The sequence below is a fragment of the Ceratotherium simum genome, chromosome 16 (assembly GCF_057802395.1).
Source record: "Ceratotherium simum simum isolate JZ-2026a chromosome 16, ASM5780239v1, whole genome shotgun sequence".
Lineage (NCBI taxonomy): Eukaryota > Metazoa > Chordata > Mammalia > Perissodactyla > Rhinocerotidae > Ceratotherium > Ceratotherium simum.
In genome coordinates this window covers 15,293,500-15,315,183 of record NC_141915.1, presented here as the reverse complement: position 1 = coordinate 15,315,183, position 21,684 = coordinate 15,293,500, and the positions used below count along the sequence as shown (strand labels likewise).

The window sequence follows — 21,684 nt, the reverse complement described above, 5'->3', positions numbered from 1 at the left end:
GGGAAGGGGAACCAGCATGGCCAAAGATGCCAGAACCCCAGGATTCCTTCTGGACCAGGACAACAGGCAATTCCAGGCATGGAGCTCTTGCAATTTATCCCTCCCAATTCTAGCCAAGAGCCTGTGATCTAAGGCCTTGTTTGTTCATTTGGTTTGGGGTGGCATGGAGAGAAGGACAGGGCTAGCCTGAGCGTCGGGTCATCTCAGATGAGTACCTTACACCTTATGTGAGGAATATCTGAGGGGACTCCAGAGTCTCAGCTCCCAGTCTCACCTAACCCACTGGCTGACTCCCGAACTGCTCGCTATCTCCTCCACATCCTCTCTCCACACTTGTGGGGATGGGGGTGAGGTGAGGCAGAGTGCCCACAGAGAAGAGGTCTGACTTATGTGTTTTTCAGATATTTTATTAAGAATAAGGCATATGACAGTCACCCCTAAAGCCCAGGGCTCTATTTCTGTGGGTGAGTGAATACACTCTGAAAAGCATTGGATTAAAAAGCGCAGCCAACAGAGAATTTGGAGCAGGATTCCTCTGCCCCACCCATAGGGCTCCTGCCAGGTGGTTCTGAAGCTCTCATGTCCCCCATTCAAGGCTGGCACCTCAGTGACAGGGTGCTTAGGCATGCCCCACTCTCCGCACTGAGGAGATGCTGCTCCACACCCTCTTGGCCTCCTTCTTCTCTACCAGGGAGGCCTCTATTCTGCTGCTTATTTGGGGAAGGGCTACCCCATTTCAGCCCCGGACTGGTCCCTAAACTGCAGGCCACTGTGGGTGGGATATGGGAGGCAGGGGTAGAGAGCCTCATGCTGCATTGCCCACTGGTCCCTGGCTGGCTTCCAGAACAGGGAGGGGTCCCCACCTGCACTCTCCTTCCTGGGTCTGTCCACACTTGGGGCGTGGCTGGAGCTCCAACTAGGGCCCCTGAGTGTCCCTGTCAACATGCCCCTCCCCCAGTGGGGATTCATGCAGCAGAGAAGAGGGGGAAGAAACAATCCTTTCCCTTCTACTTACCCAGGTGTTCCAGGGGCTTGTGGGAAGGGGTCTTTCCTTTGCCAGGGTGGGTCCCCCAGGCTAGGGGAGGGGGAAGGCCAGAAGCTGAGGGCAGGGCCTCTCCCAACCCTGAGGGTGAGGCCAAGGGCAGGACACTGACTCCCAGTCCCATTGTGCTGCACCGAGGGTTCTGTTCCAAATCCAGGGGGCAGGTGGGTGGAGGAAAGTCTCTAGTTTTTTATTTCCAGGAGAGGGATGGGGAAGGGGAATTTCTGTTAAAATTGGAACCCCGTATCTGCCTCAGCTCCTCCTCCAGCTTACTAGTGGAGCGGGGAGGGTTGCTTTATTTCCTTTCCAAGCACCCCCAACACCTCAGCTGAGAGTCAGCTGCCTCAGGACTCAGGACTTTCATCTGGGGGATCTCCAAGCACCCCACAAACAAATATCATTATCTCAGGTTGCTGGAAGAGGGACAGGAGTTGGGAGGTGCTGATGGGGTCACTTGGGGAGAGACAGGCAGGCCACTGGAGGATCCCTGGGGTGGGGGTGGGGTGGGGGCCCCCCAGCCAGACATCTTGGGTACCCAGGAGGGAAGGGGGAGGAGGGCTATTGCTATAGAGCTGGGGGGAGGCCAGGCGGGCATCGCTATGGCTTTTAGTAGGTGGGTGGGTGGATTAAGTACTTCACCATCTCTGTAGAAGAGTCAGTGTAACAAAGTCACCCTGTTCACTCCAAAAGTGTGGTTGTGGAAGATGAGGATCTGGGTGGATGCCTCCCGAAAGACACCCTTTCCCTCCTTCCCACATCCTCTGGGCTCCTTGAAGTGAGTGCAGCCAAGAGAGAAGAGAGGCTTCCTCACACAGACCCGTTCTGAAAGGGAGGGCAACAGAACGAGGGGTACAGGGTCACGCACACTTGAGGGGAGACACAGAAGGCAGAGGCACAACCATATAGACTGGGGTGGGAGGCAGAGCAAGGACCCTGGGCCACTACTGTGGCCCAAGTTAGACTGGAGAGCACTGTCTGTCTCAAGGATGCCCACACCTCGGCCGTATGATTCCAGCGGCTGGACACCCAGACCAGGCCTGGCTATTGCTCAGTGGTCTCAGCAATCCTGAGTGCTGCCAGCTGGGAGGGGGCTGCACGTTGGTGTGGGCTGGAAGTGTGCTCACTGGGTTTGCTTCTTGCTGATTTCCCGCTCGCTCTAACATGATAGAGTGAAAGAGGGTATGATTGGGGATATCCCCCCTCTTCTTCAGGGGGGCTGTGATGGGAGGAGGGTTCATCACCCCCCGAGATTAACTCTGCTCACCTCCCGGATCCCTGGGTGACACAGAATGTGTGGCCTCAGCCAGGGTCAGGACCTGCCAGGATGGGGTGTTTGTGAGGGAGGGAAAGGCCTCTCTCTGCCCCACGTCCTCCCTCGGCAGCCCCTGGAAGACCTCACAGGCACTTAGGACTCAATGCAGGACCAACAGAGGAATGGCATGGAGGGGCTCTAGGGGTTTGTCTTTCTTTCTAGGCTGGGCTTGGGGTGGGGGCAACCAGCTGGACTGGAACTGCACTTCCTGCCTTTGGTGGGGAGAGGGGAACAACGCAGCTAAGAGGTGGGGCACGGTCCGCTTTCCGGTTCACCATTGCTCAACCTAGACAGAAGGGCACCAAGCACCTCACCACCCGACAGGATTGGGGACCTCCCTGGAGGGGGCCAGGCTGAGGACTAACCTGTGCTCCCTCCTTCCCACCCCAGCAAACTCAAACCTCTACCAACTGCCACTTTCAAGCAGCCAGGCCCCTTTCCCGCCTCTGGGTGCAGCCAGCTAATTAGGAAGCTGGGCAACATGAGCACCAATAAACAGGACTAGGACAGCTCCCAGGGCAGCCTTCAGGTTCCCAGCCACCTCCTGAAGGCGGCTGTTGCCCTTCCATATTCTGGCAGGGCAGCCCGACTCCGGAGTGTTCTCCCTCAGTCCCCAGCATAGCTCCTAGTCTAAATACCGAGGTTGGCATCCTGGGGAAGCACTGAGCTGCCCAGGTTCTGCCACCAAACCCACTCTGTAATCCTCTCTAAGGGTCTATGGCTGCTACTTTGCAGAAGGTCAAACTTCCATTAGGCCACACTTTCTCCCCAGGAGCTCTGGGAGGAGGTTCTCCTAAAGTGTTCGGTGCTCACCTGTAAGGACCTATCAGCGGGGGAGGAGTAGGAAACGCGGCTTCCGAGGGAAAGGTCCAGCCTCTAGCCCTCAGCCAGAGCCTCTCCTCAGAGGAAGGCTCGGTGGGAAGGGCAGCCGTGCAGGGCCGGGGGAGGCCACAGGGAGGAGCTGGAAGGCGTAAGGGTGCTAAGTGCCACTCTGGGTCCTTTCCGGAGGCCAGCCCGGCCTTCCCCCTCCCGCCAAAAGATTGTCAGCTTGCCTGGGGCAGGGCGTGACCCTTGCCCCCTCCCCTCCCAATGGCTGGGTGGGGACCAGATAAGGATGGGCACTGCAAGTACGCTCGCTGAACCCCGCGGAGGAGCTCCCTCGCGGGAGGGGAGAGCTCGAAGCTTCGGAAACATCGGGAAATACAAAAGGCGGGGGCGGTTGGAAGGGGTGGGGGAGCGGGGGACGCCTCCGCCCGCCCCCTGGAGGAGGGACCGGCTCCCTCGGCCTCTGGGACCTGCCAGCGCCGCCCGAGCTGCGTCCCCAGCCGGGGCCCGGGCTCGGGCCGGCCTTCCCCCACTCCCCACCCCGCCAGCCCCGCGCCTACTCCGGGTCCCCGGGCGCACTGGGCGGGCTGGGCGCGCCCGGCGGGCTCCGGCAGGGCCCGGCCTGCAGGCCGGCTTGGTCCGGGGGCTCCTGGCGAGGCGGCTGGCGCGGGCTGCGGCCGCTGGGCCGCGGGGGCCTCCGGGCGCAGAGGAAGAGCGCGGGGTCGGGCATGGGGTCCACGTCGTCCAGGGCGCTGGCCGCGCGGTCCCAGGCGGCCCAGTCCCGGCCGGGGCCCTTGGCGACGGCCTCGGCGGCGGCGGGCAAGCGGCGGGCCCGCTGTGCGCGCCGGCGGGGCCGGGGCTCGGCGGTGGCCCCGGGGCCCGGGCGCGGAGTCTGCAGTCTCTGGCGCGCCGCGTGCAGCTGGCAGGAGAGGTAGGCGGCCGCCTCGGTGTGCTTCTGCAGCTCGGTGCCCAGCACGGTGGCGCGGTGGCTGCGGCGCCGCAGCTCCTCCAAGAAGCGGCGCTCCTCGGCGCGCAGGCTGCAGCGCAGCGCCGACACCAGCGCCTCGCGCTGCGCCACCTCCCGCCGCAGCTCCGCGTTGGCCGCCGCCCGCGCCGCCAGCTGGGACTCCAGCGCGCGGCACTTGCTCTCCAGCTCCCGGGACGCCGCCTCTGCAAAGAGGAGATAGAGGGCAGAGGTGACGGTCCCCCCCTGGCCGAACCTGCACAGCCCACCGATGCGCGTAACAGAGCCCCGCACCTCCCCAGCTACGTGTCCTGCCGCTCTCGGTCACTCCCCACGCACCGGCTACACTGGCCTGCCTTCCTCAGGGCCCTCGCACCTTCCTGCCTTCTGCTTGGCCTCTCCTCTAATTCTTCAGGTTTCAGCTTAAATGCAAAACCCTCCCTGACCATTTATTCACCCCAGAAATATTTGTTGAGCCCTAACTATGTGCACTGTGTTAGGCACTGGGGATATGGTGGATAATAAAACAGTCCTCATGCAGCTTACAGCACTACAGCATAGTAGGGGACGTATAGTACAGAATCACAAATGAATGTGAGGTTGCCTCTGTGACATGTGCCAATGCCGTGACTGTAACAGGAGAATGTGACCTAATCAGGGCAGGCTTCTCAGCAGAAGAGCTGCTTGGGCTTGGCTCCGAAGGATGAATAGGAGTTAAGTAATGAAGAGGGGAGAGAAGGGTGCTTCGGACAGAGGGAACAACTTGTGCAAAAGCCCTGTAGCAGGAGAGACACGCAAGAGCAAGGGACTGAAAGAACTGGGAGCGTGGGCAGGAGAGGGGAGTCAGTGTGCCCGAACTTTGTTTCCTTCACAGAGAAAGCAATTTACTGCACTTTGTAATTTTTAAATTTGTTTGTCTGCCTTTGCCACTGCAGTGGCGGTTGCCTTTGCCACTGGATATATATTGGAACCACCTAGAGAGCTTTATTTTTATTTTTTTATTTTATTTTTTTGTGAGGAGGACTAGTCCTGTGCTAAGATCTGCCAATCCTCCTCTTTTTTTTGCTGAGGAAGACTGGCCCGGGCTAACATCCGTGCCCATCTGCCTCCACTTTATATGGGACGCCGCCACAGCATGGCTGGCCAAGCGGTGCGTCAGTGCGCGCCCGGGATCCGAACCAGTGAACCCCGGGCCGCCGCAGGGGAGCGCGCACACTTAAGCGCTTGTGCCACCGGGCCGGCCCCACCTAGAGAGCTTTAAAAAAATAGTTTCCCAGGTCCAACTAAAGACCAATTGAATCAGAATCTGAGATTGAACCTGGGAACTGGTACTTCTCAAATCTTCCCAGGTGATTCTAATGTACACCCAGAGTTGAGGGCCCCTGCCTCCTGGATCACAAGCTCCATTTCAGCAGGGACAGTATCCTGAGGTAGCATATGTGAGTGAGTGTAGGGACATAAGTAGTGGACAGGTGACAAAAGGTAGGCAAAAGATGGAACTGGAAGGGATATGAAAATCACTCCGTGATTTTCATAGAAGAAAAGGACAAAAAAAGAAAGCTCTCAAGGCCACTGAGAAAGAATGTAAAAACCAGAACACTGTGGCAGTGCCTTGAGCCCAGATGACCCCAAAAGCCCTTTCAGAGGAAGGACAGTAGGGAGAGTGGAAACTGCTGTTGTCACAGAACTGTCCTTACCTGGTGTCTGGGATGTGTGCCCCCTTCCTCCAAGCACCTAGGCACCAAGAGGTCGCCACTTAAAGAAGTGGGCAGAATTCGTTCAAGTCCATAAGTGTTTAGATCCTTATGCACAAATATACAAAGCAATTTGTAGGGCTTCTAACATTTTGCCTTAAGCTTCCAGCCTTCCCTATCCCTAACTCTTGGTCATGCAGCTCTTGCTCTATAAGCAGCACATTAATCTGGCAGGGAGTCCATTCTTAAATCTCTCCCGGCTAAAAAAAGGCTATTTTTGTGATTCTTCTTCTTCTTCTTTTTTTTTTTTGCTGAGGAGGATTGGCCCTGGGCTAACATACGTGCCCATCTTCCTCTACTTTATACGTGGGATGCCTGTCACAGCATGGCTTGATAAGCAGTGCATAGGTCTGCACCTGGGATCCGAACCTGCAAACTGGCCCCTGTGATTAATTTTTAATTAAACATTTATGGAGTCCCTCTCCATGCCAGGTAATGTGTCTTGTACTTGGAGACAATGGGTCACACCCAGTCTAGTTCTTAGACATCAGATAATCTGGTGGTTAAGATCTCAACAATGCAACCCCTCCCATTTAAAAAAAGTTTTAATTGTCATAAAAAAAAAACTTAAAATTTACCATCTTAACAATTTTTAAGTGTAGTTCAGTAGTTTAAGTATACTCACATTGTTGTGCCACAGATCTCTAGAACTTTTTCATCTTGCATAACTGAAACCCTATACCTACTGAACACCATCTCTGCCCCATGCCCCATTTTATGGGGGAACTAATAATCTGTAAACAAATCTTTTAGTGGAATTGCTACATTGGCAAGAAGTCATGCTTTTGCAAAATGAAGGATTTGCTAATGTGTGTGTCTCTTTTCCCCTCATCTAGACTTAAGTTCCTTGAAGTCAAGGACCCCATATTGTCATTGTGTTGCATCTTGACACTCAGCATCTTGGAGGGCATGGACACTGACCATGGGAATCGTTTGTGCAAGGATGGGAGGGATTGGGGAAGTGGGTCACAGAAAGGAATGAATTCGGCCAGGTAGACTTCCTGGGCACCATCTCCTTCCTGCATTCATTCTGGTACTTTGGACAGAGACATGGATACAGGGCACTACGTATGGTGGTGCAGGTTGTTCACTGCACAATGTCACCCAGCTGAGTGGGCAAGTGGGGCTGACATCCCGCATCTGCTTAACAAGCTGAGGAGTGGAGTCCCCAAGTCTGGACTGGGGATGGAGAAGGCTTGGGTCCTACTAAGTGGTGGGGAAAAGGTGACCTGTTGGCCCCGTGGCACTTCCCCACCAGTCATTCTTCTCTTACCTTGTTGGTGAGACTGGGCCTCTCTCATCTCCAGGTCATGGGTCAGTTCTGGGGGAGAGAAAAGAAAAGGCAGTCGTGTCTGTGTGTGTGTGTGTGTGTAAGAGAGAGAGAATGTGTGTGAGAGAGATCAGGGAATCACAGCCCAGTAAAAGTGGCAATAAGGATCCTTAGAAACGCCCCCATACCTCTTTGACCACAGCCCAGTGAGCGGAACAGATGAAGAGAGGTGCCAAGGCACAGCTTAGTTTCTAAGCCCAGAGATCTTTCCAGCGCAAGCTCTGTGGCCTGGATTTGGGGGTTAGTTCAACCCTTGTGGAACTGAGGAGCCTGGCTTGCTTTTGGGGCTGGAGAAGTATGTGCCCCTTCCCAAGGGTGACATGCAAATACTGAACATGCCAACCAATCAGGGTTCTTGAGGACCCCCTGCTGCGCAGGGGCTGGACCCTTTATTTTTTAGTTGGTAGATCTGGGAAGGCTTGAGTGTCCTGGGCTGCTTGGGACCACTGGACGGGGACTCAGGGCAATGGCGATTTACCAATAGGACACATGCGTTTCACTTTTCACAGCCGGTACCGCTGTGCCTCTGTTATTTTCTGAACATCAGCCCTGCCCCTTTCCAAGCCTTGGTTCCGCCATATTCCGCACGGCGGGAGGGGGCTTCAAGGAGGACAGCGCCACCTGGCGAGGCAAAGCCTGCATGGCACTTGGCTTGGTGCTGAGGGGGCGGGGCGGGGCAGCCAAGGAGCCCGCCAAGGGCGCCGGTGCAGGAGCAGTTTCCTCCTGGGCACTGGCAGCCTAGCCACCATCCCTCTGCCTGCCTGACTTCCCAGTCCCCATTCCTTAGAGCCCAGAATGCCCCACCCCTCAGCCAGCAGAGTTGGATCATTTTTCCAGCCCCGCCCCCATTCCGGCAACTCCACCAGGGCTCATGAGCTGCCAAGGGGCAGGAGGGAGTAGGGGAGCTGCAGCTGCCTGTGACGGAGGGCACCTACTCAGGAGCACCTGTGTGCGCCTGCAGGGAGGTGTGTGAACCTGGGGGTTGGGGAAGGTAGCAGGTCTCTGGGACCACTGCCCAGCAGCACCTACAGAGACTAGCCTCGTGGGCTCTCTGCCTGCCCCTCCTCACTGCCCCATCCGCTCTTCTGGAGACCAGGGGCTTCGCTGGAGGTGCCTTCCCTGGGGAGGCCAACTATTGCTAGGAGACAGAGAGCTTGGGGTGCCTGGGCTTTCTGCTGTGACCAGAGCCTGAACCTCCTCCCTGGGGCCCCTGGGAGGACTCGGATGCCTCCACCCCTCAGGGCTTCCTGGGGCCAACTTGGCCCTCCTCCAAGGCCCTGCCATGTAGCCCAAGGAAGCCTGGACTAGGTTCAGGGACATAGCCCAAAGGATTTTAGCTCTGCCATTAACTCCCTGTGGGCTGGTTTCTCCTCAGCCCTTAATCACCGGAGCTGGGGGAGGGGAAACAGAATTCCAGCTGGGCTCTGCTCCCCCATCCATCAAATCTCCCTGCCCATCTTCTGAGCAGAGTCCCCAAGGTTTAGATGAGTATGCTGTGAGGCCACATACATTGTGTGACCTTGGGCCTGTGACAGCACCTCTCTGAGCCTCAGTTTTCTCATCTGCACAATGGGGACAGAATCACACCTACCTCACCAGGGGCTGTTGCTGGGATTAAGTGAGAGAAAATAAACAGAGGGTTCAGCCCATGGCTGAGTCAGTGCTGAGTACACGGGGGCAGTTCTTGTCATCCAGGCTGCCCACCACCCAGAACACACCCACCCACCTCTCAAGCCCCTCCATTCTGAGTTGTCACCCCTTTCTGGCAGGCTCTCCTGCAGCTCTGCCCCCATAGCTCCTACACCAGCCCCTCTCCTCTCCCATCCCCTTCCCAGCCTCTGGGTCCCTTTTTAATCTTTTTTTTTTTAATCTTCTCCTTTGCTCTACTCTTTTCTCTTCCTCACTCTCCCACCCCTTGGAGGGAGGGCCTTATTCAGTCATATCAGCCCCAAGGGTGGCTGTTCCAGGCCAGAGTTATTTTTATCTCCTTAATCAATAACCAAGAGGCTGCAGGTCCACACCAGCCTGAGAAGGGTGGGAGGGGCGGGACGAAGGCCCTCTGTTCCTGCTATTACACCTTCTTGGGATCCTGGTCTGTGTTCTGAGTGGAAGGACCAAGGTCTTCAGGATTAGGGCAAAGCAAAAATAAATCAGAGGAAGAGCTGTGGGGTTTTAGGGTTTTCTCATCTTAGTTTTCCTTTAGTGTTGTCATTGCAATGAGAAAGTGGTACCAGGCAGGAGTGAGTTGGCCTGGGCCATCCCTGCCCCCTGGGCCAGCCTCTCTTGTCATCCAGGCTTTGTGCGAGACTGCAGGGAGCCTGGCCTTGGGATGTGACAGGTGCTGGAGGAGGCTGTAGGGGCTGAGAGTCAGGACTGCTGGCTCCTCGTGCCACAGAGTGAGAAGCCAGGCAGGTCATCACACCCTCTGGGGGATGGGGGGCCTCCCATGAGCAGAACCTGGAAGGGAGGTAGAAATCTGAGCGTCTTGGGGAGAGAATGTGCAGAAAGCTGCAGAGGCATGCATGACTGGGAGTCTGGAGCCCTGGGTTCTAGTCCTGGCTCTGCCACTAACATATTGTGACTCTCTCTGGGCCTCAGTTTACCTACCTGTACAATGAAGAGGTTGGGCCGTTCCAGCTGAGACATTCAAGGAGTCATTGGCTCTAAAGCCTGCACTTGGAGACTCAGCCTGGATGAGCACTTGGCCCAGGACCAAGCCTCTGAGAGGCCCAGGCAGCCAAGGCCTGAGGGCCAGGAGTGGAGGTCAGGCCTGGGATTTAGTTCATCCTTGGCACCTCCCTCTGTTCTGCTCACAAATCCAATCAGTTGCCAAGTCCTTTCCTTCAATCTGCCTCCCACTGGTCCTCCCCTTTCCATCCTCCTTCATCTCTCCCCTGTCACTAGTCTCTCTGCCTCCTCTCCCACCAATTCATCTTCCATACCACTGCCAGATTGAGTTTCTTTTTTTCTTTTCTTTTTTTTTTTTGTGAGGAAGATCAGCCCTGTGCTGACATCTGCCAATCCTCCTCTTTTTTTGCTGAGGAAGACCAGCCCTGGGCTAACATCCGTGCCCATCTTCCTCCACTTTATATGGGACGCCGCCACAGCATGGCTTGCCAAGCAGTGCATCGGTATGCGCCCAGGATCCGAACCGGGGAACCCCAGGCCGCCGCAGCGGATCGCGCGCACTTAACCGCTTGCACCACCGGGCCGGCCCCCAGATTGAGTTTCTTAAGGCAGCATGATGCTGCTCAAAAACGTTCAGTGGCTCCCCACTACCCAGGAGGACAGGCCAAACTTCTTAGCTGTCCTAATATCTGTCAAGGTCTTCCGCGATCTGGCTCCAGCTGGATTTTTCATCAGCTTTAAGCATAGCTTTATCCAGTCAAATAGAACTTTTCAGGAGCTTTTGGTTTCCTACTTTCAGGACTTTGCCATGCTGTTCCTGTCATTTGGAATGCTTTCTCCACCCTCATTCCCCCGTAATATCTCAGCGTGTCTAAATCTTGCTCAGCCTTCAGGAAGTGGAAACGCTCCCTCCTCTGGGGAGCCTGGGATGCCTGGTCCCCTCCTCCATCACCCACGCCTCAAGCTGGACATGATCCTGCCCGTGAACTCCCGCCGGCTTTCTTTATTTTCTCTATATCTTAATATAACCTGTTAGTGTGTGTGTCTCCCCACCTAGACTAAGGGATCCTTAAGGCTGGGAGGTCCTTGATGGACATTTAGTAGAAAAGGACAGGAATCCCCAGGAATGTCCCCAGGTTTCCCTCTGCTACCAAACCAGAGCCCTGTGCCCTGAAACTCGTATCTCACCTCCCCAAGACTCAGTTTCCTCATCTGGAAAACAGGTGATGAACACCCACCCTGCAGGATTGTTGTGAAGCTTAAAGAGGCTCATGGTGGGCACCCTATCAGAGATAGTGCTTATGATGGGGACAGTCGCCCCCGCCCCCACCCCTCACCCAGCTGTCCCTCCTGGCCTCACCTGAGCAGCGTTTCTGCAGCCTCAGGATTTCCAGGTGCAGGTCTCGCAGCAGGGCCATCTGCTCTTTTTTCAGGAAGCTGATGTGTCGTTGCACGCTCTGGATCTGATGCTCCAGGGACACGGTATCCATGGCAACCCAGGCCTGGGCCCCACCTGGGGAGGATGACAAGGTGATCCCACATCTTCTGGGCCCATCTGCCCTGCTCATACTCAAATCCCACAGTCTCCTCCAATCTGGGGTCCTGCTGCCACCAGGTAGAAAATTCTGCCACCACAGTCGTTGCCCCTGTATTTACTCACTGAAGCTTCATGAACAGGTGGGTGTGTTGGTAGGGAAGATTCCCATTTAACAGATGAAGAACCAGAGGCTCAGAGGGAAATGGCTTCACTCCCCTGCACCCATGTAACTTTAGCCTCTTCTACTTCTCGGAAAAGAAAACAAACGGAGCAGCAAAGTCAGCAAAGAGAGACAGAGACTTGGGCTCTATCCTGCTTCTTACCCAGCTGGGTGACTTTGGGCAAGCCCTCTGCCTCTCTGGGCTCTTGGTTTTCTCATGCATAAAATGAGGGAATTGTGGAGTGGATGAATCCTGAAGTCTCTTCCAGCACTGCCATCCTGCAAGCATCCTAGCTCAAGGGTGACTGTCAACTGGCAGGGCAGCATGATGGTTAGAGCACATCCCTCTCCCAGTTCAACTCCATTTCTCTGACTTAACCTCAACCCAGGACTCTGGGTTCTTCCAGATCACAGAGGAGGAAGATCTGATGAATGTTTTACTAACACTGACTCTGGGCTGAAGGCAGGTGGTGGAGTTCCTTTTTAAAAGAGGAATGGAGGAGGGTGATATGGAGACACAAGCAGTGAATCCATGGTGGAAACTTAAGACACTGTGATGGGAGGGGGAGGTTTGCATCGCTGAATCCTGATGATGGCCTGGTTTTCAGCTCTTTTCCGGCCCCACCCCTTTCCCAGTGAGTCTCTTCTGTGACGAACAGCGTCCTGGAAAAGCAGAGGCAGAGGGCAACAACAGGAGGCAGAGGGCAGTGGAGGCCCAGACCTTCGGAGCCCAGCACTCAGAGCTCATGCCTTTTCTGCCAGGGACTCCCTAAGCTTTGAAGGACCCGCCTCCACCTGCCCCAGGAATTCCCTGGGCAGTGGAGAGGGAGGCCAGTGGATGGACGGTTCTGTTCAGCAAATGGTCCCCTCCTGACTGGCTTCCATGTCAGTCTCTGCAAATCGAGATTTTCATTTGTAGGGTCACATCAAGCAGGTCCACTGGAGAACCTCACATTCACAGGTTCCTCTCTCCGAGCCCCCTCCCCTTGTACCCCCAAGCTCCCTCACCCAACCAAACAGGGCTTTCATTTCAGCAGGGGCTGGCCCTTTGGCCTGTGGGAATCAGTGGCTACATTTGCTGACTATCTGCTATGTTTAGGGAACTTTATACACGTTATCTTACTTCTGCCAACCACTCTTCAGGAGGTAGTACCACCTACATTTCACAGACAAAGAAGCTGAGACTCAGAGCAGAAGTGACTTGTGCCAGTTCACATGGGCAGTAAGTGGTGGCAGACCCAATTCTCCAGCCAAGTCTTTTTTATTTTTTGTGAGGAAGATCAGCCCTGAGCTAACATCCATGCTAATCCTCCTCTTTTTTTTTGCTGAGGAAGACCAGCTCTGAGCTAACATCTATTGCCAATCCTCCTCCTTTTTTTTCCCCTAAAGCCCCAGTAGATAGTTGTATGTCATAGTTGCACATCCTTCTAGTTGCTGTATGTGGGATGCAGCCTCAGCATGGCCAGAGAAGCGGTGCGTCGTTGCGCACCCAGGATCCGAACCCGGGCCGCCAGTAGCGGAGCGCACGCACTTAACCGCTAAGCCACGGGGCTGGCCCTCCAACCAAGTCTTGAATCCAAAGAAAGTTCCCAATGTTTGCACCGAGAACAGTCCTGGGTTTGAATCCTAGGTCTTTCAGTTACCTGCTGTGTGACTTTGGGCAAGAAGGTTAACCTGGTTTCCCTCTCTGTAAAATGAGGCTACTAACAGGGACAGCCCTAGGATAGCTGAGAGGATGAAATGAGATTAAAGGGTGTAGAGCACTTAGCACAGGACCTGGCTCAATCAATGCTGCATCCCTTCTCTTCTCTGCCTTTTTGTTGTGTGAGCAGGTTAATCCCTGTCTTTTATTTTGGTGAGGAAGATTCGCCCTGAGCTAACATCAGTTGCCAATCTTCCTCTTTTTCTTTTTTGCTTGAGGAAGATTAGCCCCCACCAACATCCATGCCAATCTTCCTCTATTTTCTATGTGGGACGCCTGCCACAGCATGGCTGACAGAGTGGTATAGGTCCGCGTCTGGAATCTGAACCTGCAAACCCCGGGCCACCGAAGCGGAGCACGCTGAACTTAGCCACTATGCCATGGGGCCAGCCCCATCCCTGTCTTGATTTGCTCGTTTGTTCATCATTCATTCATTTAATGATTTACTATTACCAACCACTGTGCTGAGTATGGGGGAAGCAGTGATAAAACAAAATTCTTGCTCTCATGGAGCTCAAGGGGTGAGGAGGAGTGAATCAAACAAATAAATACATGCATCAAACAGACAAATAATAATACAAATAAGTATACAATTGCAATCTGTGATAAGTGCCATGAAAGAAACTTACAGGGTAATGTGAGAGAATATAAAGTGGGACCTATTTTAGCTTTAGGGTCAGGGAAGGGCTCTCTGAGGAAGTGATTTTAGGCTGAAACCTTCAGGCAGGCAGAATTCCAAGATGGTGTCCAAGATTCCCAGCCCTGGTGTGCACGGCCTCCTGTACCATTCCCCCTCCTTGAGTGTGGGTGGGGCTGTATTATGATGGATTTCACTCCTGTGGTTAGGTTATACGACAAAGATGGGGCCTGCCCCGTGGCTTAGCGGTTAAGTGTGTGCGCTCCGCTACTGGTGGTCCGGGTTTGGGTCCCGGGCGCGCACCAACGCGCCGCTTCTCCTGCCATGCTGAGGCTGTGTCCCACATACAGCAACTGGAGGGATGTGCAACTATGACATACAACTATGTACTGGGGCTTTGGGGGAAAAAATATAAATATGACAAAGGTGAAGGGATTTTTCAGATGTAATTAAGGTCTCCAATCAGTTGACTTGCAATTAATCAAAAGCGAGATTGTTGTGGGCAGGCCAGTTCAAAGGGCCCTTACTGAAGGAAGAGATCTGAAGCCTGAGAGAGATTCTGCTGCTGGCCTTGAAGGGGTAATCTGCCACACTGTGAGCGAGCCTATGGAGGAAGCCACAGGCAAGGACCTGAGAGAGGCCGCTAGTATTGAGAATGGTCCCTGGCTGACAGCTGGCAAGACAAAGGGAACTTCAGTCTTACAACCGCAAAGAAGTACATTCTACTAACAACCTAAGGGATCTTGGAAGTGGATCTTTCCCCTGTTGAGCCTTCAGATGCAGCCTGCCTTGATTTCAGCCCTGTGAGACCCTGAGTGGAGGACCCAAGTAAAACATGCCAGACTCTTGATCCTGGGAAACTGTGAGACAATAAATTTATGTTAAGCCACTTAGTTTGTGGTAATTTGTTATGCAGCAATAGAAAACTAATACAGACTTGAAGGGGGTGGGGTAGGAGTTAGAAGAGTAAAGGGAAGAGCATCCCAAACAGGGAACAGCATCTGTGGAGGCCCAGAGGGAGGGTAATAATGATAGCTTACATTTATCGAGTGCCTACTATGTGCCAAGCCCTGTGCTAAGTGCTTCACATGGTCTTTTTGAGGAACAGAGATATTGCTACCACTGGAGAAGCCTGAAGTGGAAGGTATTGGGGGAGGGTCTCAGGAAGTGAGGTTAGCAAGAGAAGGATCACACAGGGTCTTGTCAACTATGTCAAGAATTTTGGGTTAATAGTAAGCGAATTGGGAAGTTAAAGGATTTTAAGCAGGAGACAGGTGTGATATGATTTGCATTTTTAAAACAGCATTGGCTGCTCTGGGGAGGGCGGATTAGGGGGGTGGGGAGGTCAGCTGGGAGAATGTAGCAGTGGTCAAGGTGAGAGATGATGGAGGCCTGGACCAGATGATGGAGGTGAGATGGGGAGAAGTTCCAGGTGTATGTTGGGGGTAGAATTGGCAGGATGTGGGGATGGATTGGATTAGGTCATGATGACGCGGAGAGCAGTTCTCCAGCTTTGCCAACTCAAGTATGAAGGCACATTTGCTGGATCGTTCCCCACTTCCTCATCTTTCACATTAGACCTCTTCTCTATCTAATCACCCCTCAGGTGATCTCGTCCAATCCCATGGCTGTAAATACGATCTATATGTTGACCCCTAGACTAACTCTCCCCTGCACACTAGACTGATTCCCTAATATGTCCATTTGGATGTCTAATAGGTCCTTCACAAGTCCCAGGACTGAACTCCTGTGATCCCTCCTACAAACCTGCTCTTGCCCACAGTTCACCGTCTTGATAAACAGCACTGCTATTTACCTGTTCTGTCAGTTGGTCAGGCCCCAAACTTAGGAGTCATCTTTGATTCCTCTCTTTTTCGTAGTCCACAGCCAATCCATGTGCAAATCCTGTTGGCTCTACCTTCAAAAAAATGTCTTAAGGGGGCTGGCCCAGTGGTGTAGGGTTAAGTTCGCGCCTTCTGCTTTGGTGGCCTGGGGTTCGCCAGTTCAGATCCTGGGCGCAGACCTACTCACCACTCATCAAGCCATGCTGAGGCGGCGTCCCACACAGAAGAGCTACAACTCTACAACTATGATATACAACTATGTACTGGGGCTTTGGGGAGAATAAAGAAAAAGAGGAAGATTGGCAACAGATGTTAGCCCATGGCCAGTCTTCCTCAAAAAAAGTGTCCTAAATCCAATCAGTTCTCGCTATCTCCATTGCTGTCTCCCTAGTCCCAGCCATTGCCATCCCCCTGGTACCACTGCAGTGGCCTCCTACCTGACTTCTCCCTTCCACTCTTGCCCTTGTTTTTCACACAGCAGCCAGAGTCCCTTTAGCAAATCTGATCATGTCTCCCCACTTCCCACTCAAAACCCTCCATTGGCTTCCCATCACACTTAACACCAAATCCAAAGTTCTTACCAGACCCTGCACAATCGCCCCAGCTCTGTCTGCTCTCATCTCCTACTGCTGTCCCACTGCTGGCTCCACCCCAGCCACTCTGGCCTCCTGGCTGTTCCTGAACGTGCTAACCACACTCTCGCCTCAGGGACTTTGTATGTGCTATCCCCTTTGCCAGGAATGCCCTTCGCCAAGACGCCCTCATGGCCCAGACCCTCCCTTCATTTGGGACTCTCTTCAAATGTCACCTCCTCAGGGCCCTTCTCTGATTGCCTGATTTAAAACAGAACCCTCTGTCACTCTCCATTCCCTTAATCTGCATTGTTTTTCTTCCATGAACTTATTACCACATGCATATATTACATTTTTGTTTATTGTCTGTTTCCCCTGCCAGATTGTTGGCAACACAGGATGAAGGACTCTGTTTTGCTTCCTCCTGTTTCCTAGTACCTAGCACAGAATCTGGCAAACAGGAGGTACTTGGTAAATATGTGTAGAATGCATGAGTGAGTGAATTTGTGGAGCTGGGGCAGACTGATGGAGGAGCAGATTTACAGAGAAGGGAAAATCAAGCCTGAGACATGTTAGATTTGACATACTCAAGAGACCTCCAACAAGGAGAAATAGATGTCAAGCAGGTAGTCGAATAGACATACTGGTGCATAACTCAGAAGAAACAGGTGAGCTATGTCTGTCTACTGTCTATCTATGTTGGGATGTGTGTGCCTATGTATCTGTACATGTACCTGAGCCTGTGTGTGTGCCTCGAAGAGTGCAGGTATGTATACATACATGCATGTGTGTGTGTGTGTGGGGGGGTTCTTGCTTCTCTTGCATCTATGTGTCTGCTGTGTGTGTACTTGGAGGATGAGGGTGTGTGGGTCTGTGCTTACAATGAAAAGAGAAAATGTCTGTTCCCAGCCGCTGAAATGCAAATGTTTCTAAAGAGTAAAAGCCCCTTCCACACAGCCCTGGAGACTGGACTCTGGCCACAGTGAGAGGCTGAGCCAACCAGTTGTTTCTGCGCCTTCCCAGAAGGACTTGAGTGTTTGCTTCTAACTAGGCAGGTTGCTTTCCTCAGGGCAGAAATTTGGGTCACAAATGACCTTGGCAAATATTCTTTCTTAGATGTTATTTAGTTTGTTTGGGGAGGGCGGGAGATGCAGTGGAGACGGGGGCATCAGGCACAACTCAGATCTCTCTGTGTGGCTAGGGAGTCGCACGCACTTCAGAAGGCCCAACCCAGGAAAATGTCAGGGTTTTGCATAGAAATGCAGTACTGGAACCTCCTGGCTTTATTTTATTTAATTTTTTATAATTTTATTTATTTATTTTCCCCCAAGCCCCAGTAGACAGTTGTATGTCATAGTTGCACATCCTTCTAGTTGCTGTATGTGGGACGTGGCCTCAGCATGGCCGGTGAAGCGGTGCGTCGGTGCACGCCCAGGATCAAACCCAGAGCCGCCAGCAGCGGAGCACGAGCACTTAACTGCTAAGCCACGGGGCCGGCCCATGGAACTGTCCGGCTTTAGAAGAAGCTTATGCCTGAGGACTTGGTCCAGGCCAGTGGCAGCAGCTGAAGAGTTAGAGCTATCAGCTCCATCTTCCCCGACATCCAGCCCAAAATGCCCAGCCTCACAGGTTAAAGTGAGAAAGGTCCCTCACCTCTGACCCCTGTCTTGACCACCTCAGGGCCTGCATTGTTTCTGCTGTCCACCTTTTCCCTGTGCTCCTAGATCTTCTTTGTTTTAAATTTCTAGTTTGATAAAAAATGTTCATTCTTAAAAATTGTCATCAAGAATAAAAAAGGGCCTGTAACACACGGTTCACAATTTATAGAGTTAATCCCAAGTGCTTTTGATATGCCTCTCATCTGTTTGAAAGTTACAGATATTTTTCCCCTTGGGGAAGTTGGTGGGAGAAGCCTTCTGTGCTCAGGTCCCCAACTATAGACAAAGTGTCAGGCTCGGGAATCCTCTGACCTTGGCACAATTCTGACCCTCTAAGGCCTGGGCTCCTGGTCTCTGAAAACGATCTCACCGGGGCCGGCCCGGTGGCATAGCGGTTAAGTGCATGCGCTCTGCTGCAGTGGCCCGGGGTTCATCGGATCCCAGGCGCACACCGACACACTGCTTGTCAAGCCATGCTGTGGCGGAGTCCCATATAAAGTGGAGGAAGATGGGCACGGATGTTAGCCCAGGGCCAGTCTTCCTCAGCAAAAAAGAGGAGGATTGGCAGATGTTAGCTTAGGGCTGATCTTCCTCAGAAAACAAAAAACAAAAAACAATCTCGCCTCCTGCTTCTCTTTGGAGCTTCTAGGTACCCACTTTCCTTCCCAGCTATCCGACTATAACTGACTTGGCAAGTAGGAAATTGTAGTTCTCTCCCCTCTCCAGTTTTTATAGTTCTTTGGGTTGGAAGAGCCACAGAAAGTACAGAATCATAGCACTCAGGGCTCAGAGGGCCTTCCAAATCATCCGAATCAGTGGTTTTCAAATTTTGCTCTATAGGCCCCAGAGTTCTGCAGATGTTGCCAAAAGGGTTGGAGGCAAAGGGCAGAGCTTGAGGCTTTGCTAATTTTATCTCTCTTTTAGAAGATGGGCTTGGACATACAAATTCATTGGAGAAAAGGCTTCTGCTAACCAAAAGTTTGAAAACCACTTTTACAGTCCAATCTTTCCTTGAGTGGCTAACCACTCCCCCTCCCTTGGTCTCCTCAGTGTCCCCTGGCCTCTGCTGCCCCCATCTCTTCCTCAGGCAGACCAAGTCCCTGGGAGAGGAACCAGAACTGAAGCCTCTTGCTTTCTGCTTGCGTGGAGTTTGCGTTGTCTGCCACCCCTCACCCCCCGACCGCGTCTCTTGTCCCAGTTTCAATTTCATTCTTAATGTTTCTTTTCTCTTTGGGACTGAAAATATTTATTGAGTCAACAAATACCCTTGCACTGTTCTGAACACTCAATACCCACAGTTTGTTAAAATTCTTTAAGAATGCCTTCTTGTTTTAAGGAGCATGTTAAACTTATTTTTATTATTCTTATAGCCAGGACAGGTATTTTAGATAGGACAGGCATGGTAATAAATGAATAAATAAATGAATTAACATGTTTTTTGACTTTTCTTAGTTGTTATTCCTCTTTACTACCTGAGTCTGAGGCCCAGGGTAGGGGGGAGAGCAGGAACTCAAGAATTGTCTTTCTCAGATATGGATGCACAGGTAATAATACTTATGATAATAATAATAAGTGGCTGGCACTGTTCTTAGCATTTTTCATATATTTACTCATTTACCTTTACAACCTTCATTGAAGGGTCTATTAGTATATCCACTCCATAGATGAGGAAACAGAGGCTCACAGAGGTTAAGTAACTTGCCCAGTATACACAACTACAATGCCTGGCAAGTAGGAGCACCCCACTGGGTGCTCACCCTGGCATTTAAGGCCCTTCACAATCTAAACGCAGTCCACGTTTGCAGTCTGATCTCCTCCTCTTTCAGATTCTACCTCTTGCTGCTCTCACAACAAACTCTTCCCATACCCGTGGACATCCCCTCACTGATTATCCTCTGCCTCCTGAAACCTGACCCATTATTCAAGGTCCTGCTCAGATGCCATCTTTCCCATGAAGCCTTCCCTGACCCCCACCAAGCTGTAATGACTCCTGCGTCTGTGTTTCCCAGGCATTCTGCCATGTATCACACTTCATTCTGTGTGTGTGTGTGTGCGCGCACGCGTAGGGGTGTGTGTGTGCACCTGCCTTCTGCTCTAAGCCATAAGCTTCCTGAGGGCAGGGCTTTGTCTCTGGGAATCCCCTGCATTGAACAGGCATGCAACGAATGTTGGTGAGACAGGGAGAATAGGTTGAGTGTTATTAGGAATCACCAGGGCAAGTAAGTACATGCACAAAAAAATAATTACTCCCCTCTCAAGTCCTTGGATCTCCTGGGGACTTGAGTTTGGAAGTAGAAGTCAGCCCTTGACAAATGTCTGGGACTCTTTGCAAAGTGGGGTCACTTGGCCAGTGATGGAGCCACGTTCTTTAGGGGTCTTGCGGTCCTCTCCACTCCAGAGCCCCTCCTCCCCCAATACCCCTAGGCTATGGATTCCCTCCTCCACTGAAGATTTCAGGACCCCCAACCTCAGCAAAGCTGAGGATCCAGCGACACGGGAGTGGGATGTATAGGAAAACCGGAGCCCCTACCCCCTTCAGTCTTGATGTTCTGCCCTGATTATGCCTCGAATGTTACTCCCAGAGAAGGCAGGGGGGGATGTGGAGACTGAGGAGGACGGGGAAGAGAGGTACCAGGGAGGACAGGGAAAGGGAGGCAGAAAGAAAGATGTGTGTGGTGGGAGGTGGCAGGAGGTAGCGATGGCTTGACCTCGGGCAGCTCTGGACTCTCCACCAGGGCCAGGAAGGGCCCGAGTCTGGGCAGCAGAAGACAACTTCTGCCAGCAGCCCGCGGGTCCTGTCCGCCTCCCGCGCGCCGCGGTGCCCAGCCCGGCGCCAGCCCTCCCGGGGGAATCCCGGCGCCCACCCCCCACGCCCACCGGCATCCTCACCTTCGGGACCTGGGGGAGCGACGGGCCAGCGGAGCCCTGGGTCCGGGCTTGGCCGGGTTGGGGGAGGCGCTCTTCCTCCCCGCGCTAGCTGCGCCCGGGGATCCGCAGCGCCCGCCCCGGCTGCGGCGCCATCAGCTGCTGCGAGGCTGCGGGGCGTTCGGGCCGGGGCTCCGGGGGGCTCCGGGGCGCTGGGGGGGGGGCCTGGGGCGGGCTCCAGGCGTAAACACCCAGCAACGTGACCGGAACTGGCGAACGAGCCGTAGGGGAGAGCGGGGGGCGGGAGAGATAAGGGGGGAGGGGAGGGACCTGGGACTGGCGGGGAGGGGCCGTGGGCGGGGCGGGGGGAGGGGAGGCTGGCGGCGCGCGGTCGGGGGAGGGGGAACCCCGGAAGTCCCGGGAGCCAGGCCTAGGGACCCCGGCGGGCCGCCGAACTCTCGGAGCTGGCTTTGGCTGGGAGCTGGAAGGGAAACCCGGGGAACCCGCCGGCCACTTGGAGAGCAAGGGCGCGGCGAGCGGATCAGCACCGCGGACAGCGCCCAGGCCGCCAGGCCGCGATCCGCTCCGCCCCTCCGCCCACCCCCTGGTGTAGGAACAACAGACAGTGCCCCCACTGGCCCAGGGAAGGGTTGGGGTGGAGGGCGAGCTGACCAGGGGTCAGGAAACCTACCCTGTGCCTAGATGGTAGCAAAGCTGCCCCAGACTTCTCTCTAGCTGTGTGACCTTGTGTGAGTCACATCACCTCTCTGGGCTCCAGTTGATAAGACACCCTCTTTCCCTCTATGTGAGGGTCCCAAGAGCCAAGAGACAATCCCTTATAAACTCTAAAGTCC

The 21,684-nt window shown here is 53.7% G+C and overlaps 1 protein-coding gene across 2 annotated transcripts; it reads right to left on the bottom strand.

The window, feature by feature from the left end:
* Positions 1–3,704: 3,704 nt before the first annotated feature.
* On the bottom strand, positions 3,705–20,988 carry CCDC92B (coiled-coil domain containing 92B). Of its 2 annotated transcripts, XM_014789811.2 has the most exons (4): positions 20,855–20,988; positions 11,216–11,368; positions 7,171–7,218; positions 3,705–4,349 (listed from the first exon to the last, which is right to left on the bottom strand). In XM_014789811.2, the coding sequence occupies exons 2-4, from the start codon at positions 11,343–11,345 to the stop codon at positions 3,736–3,738; spliced, it is 792 nt and encodes a 263-aa protein (XP_014645297.2). In that variant the 5' UTR covers positions 11,346–11,368; positions 20,855–20,988; the 3' UTR covers positions 3,705–3,735. The 2 variants fall into 2 exon arrangements, with proteins under 2 accessions (XP_014645297.2, XP_087296757.1); XM_087440631.1 differs by lacking the exon at positions 20,855–20,988 and having other exon boundaries at positions 11,216–12,336.
* Positions 20,989–21,684: the final 696 nt, after the last annotated feature.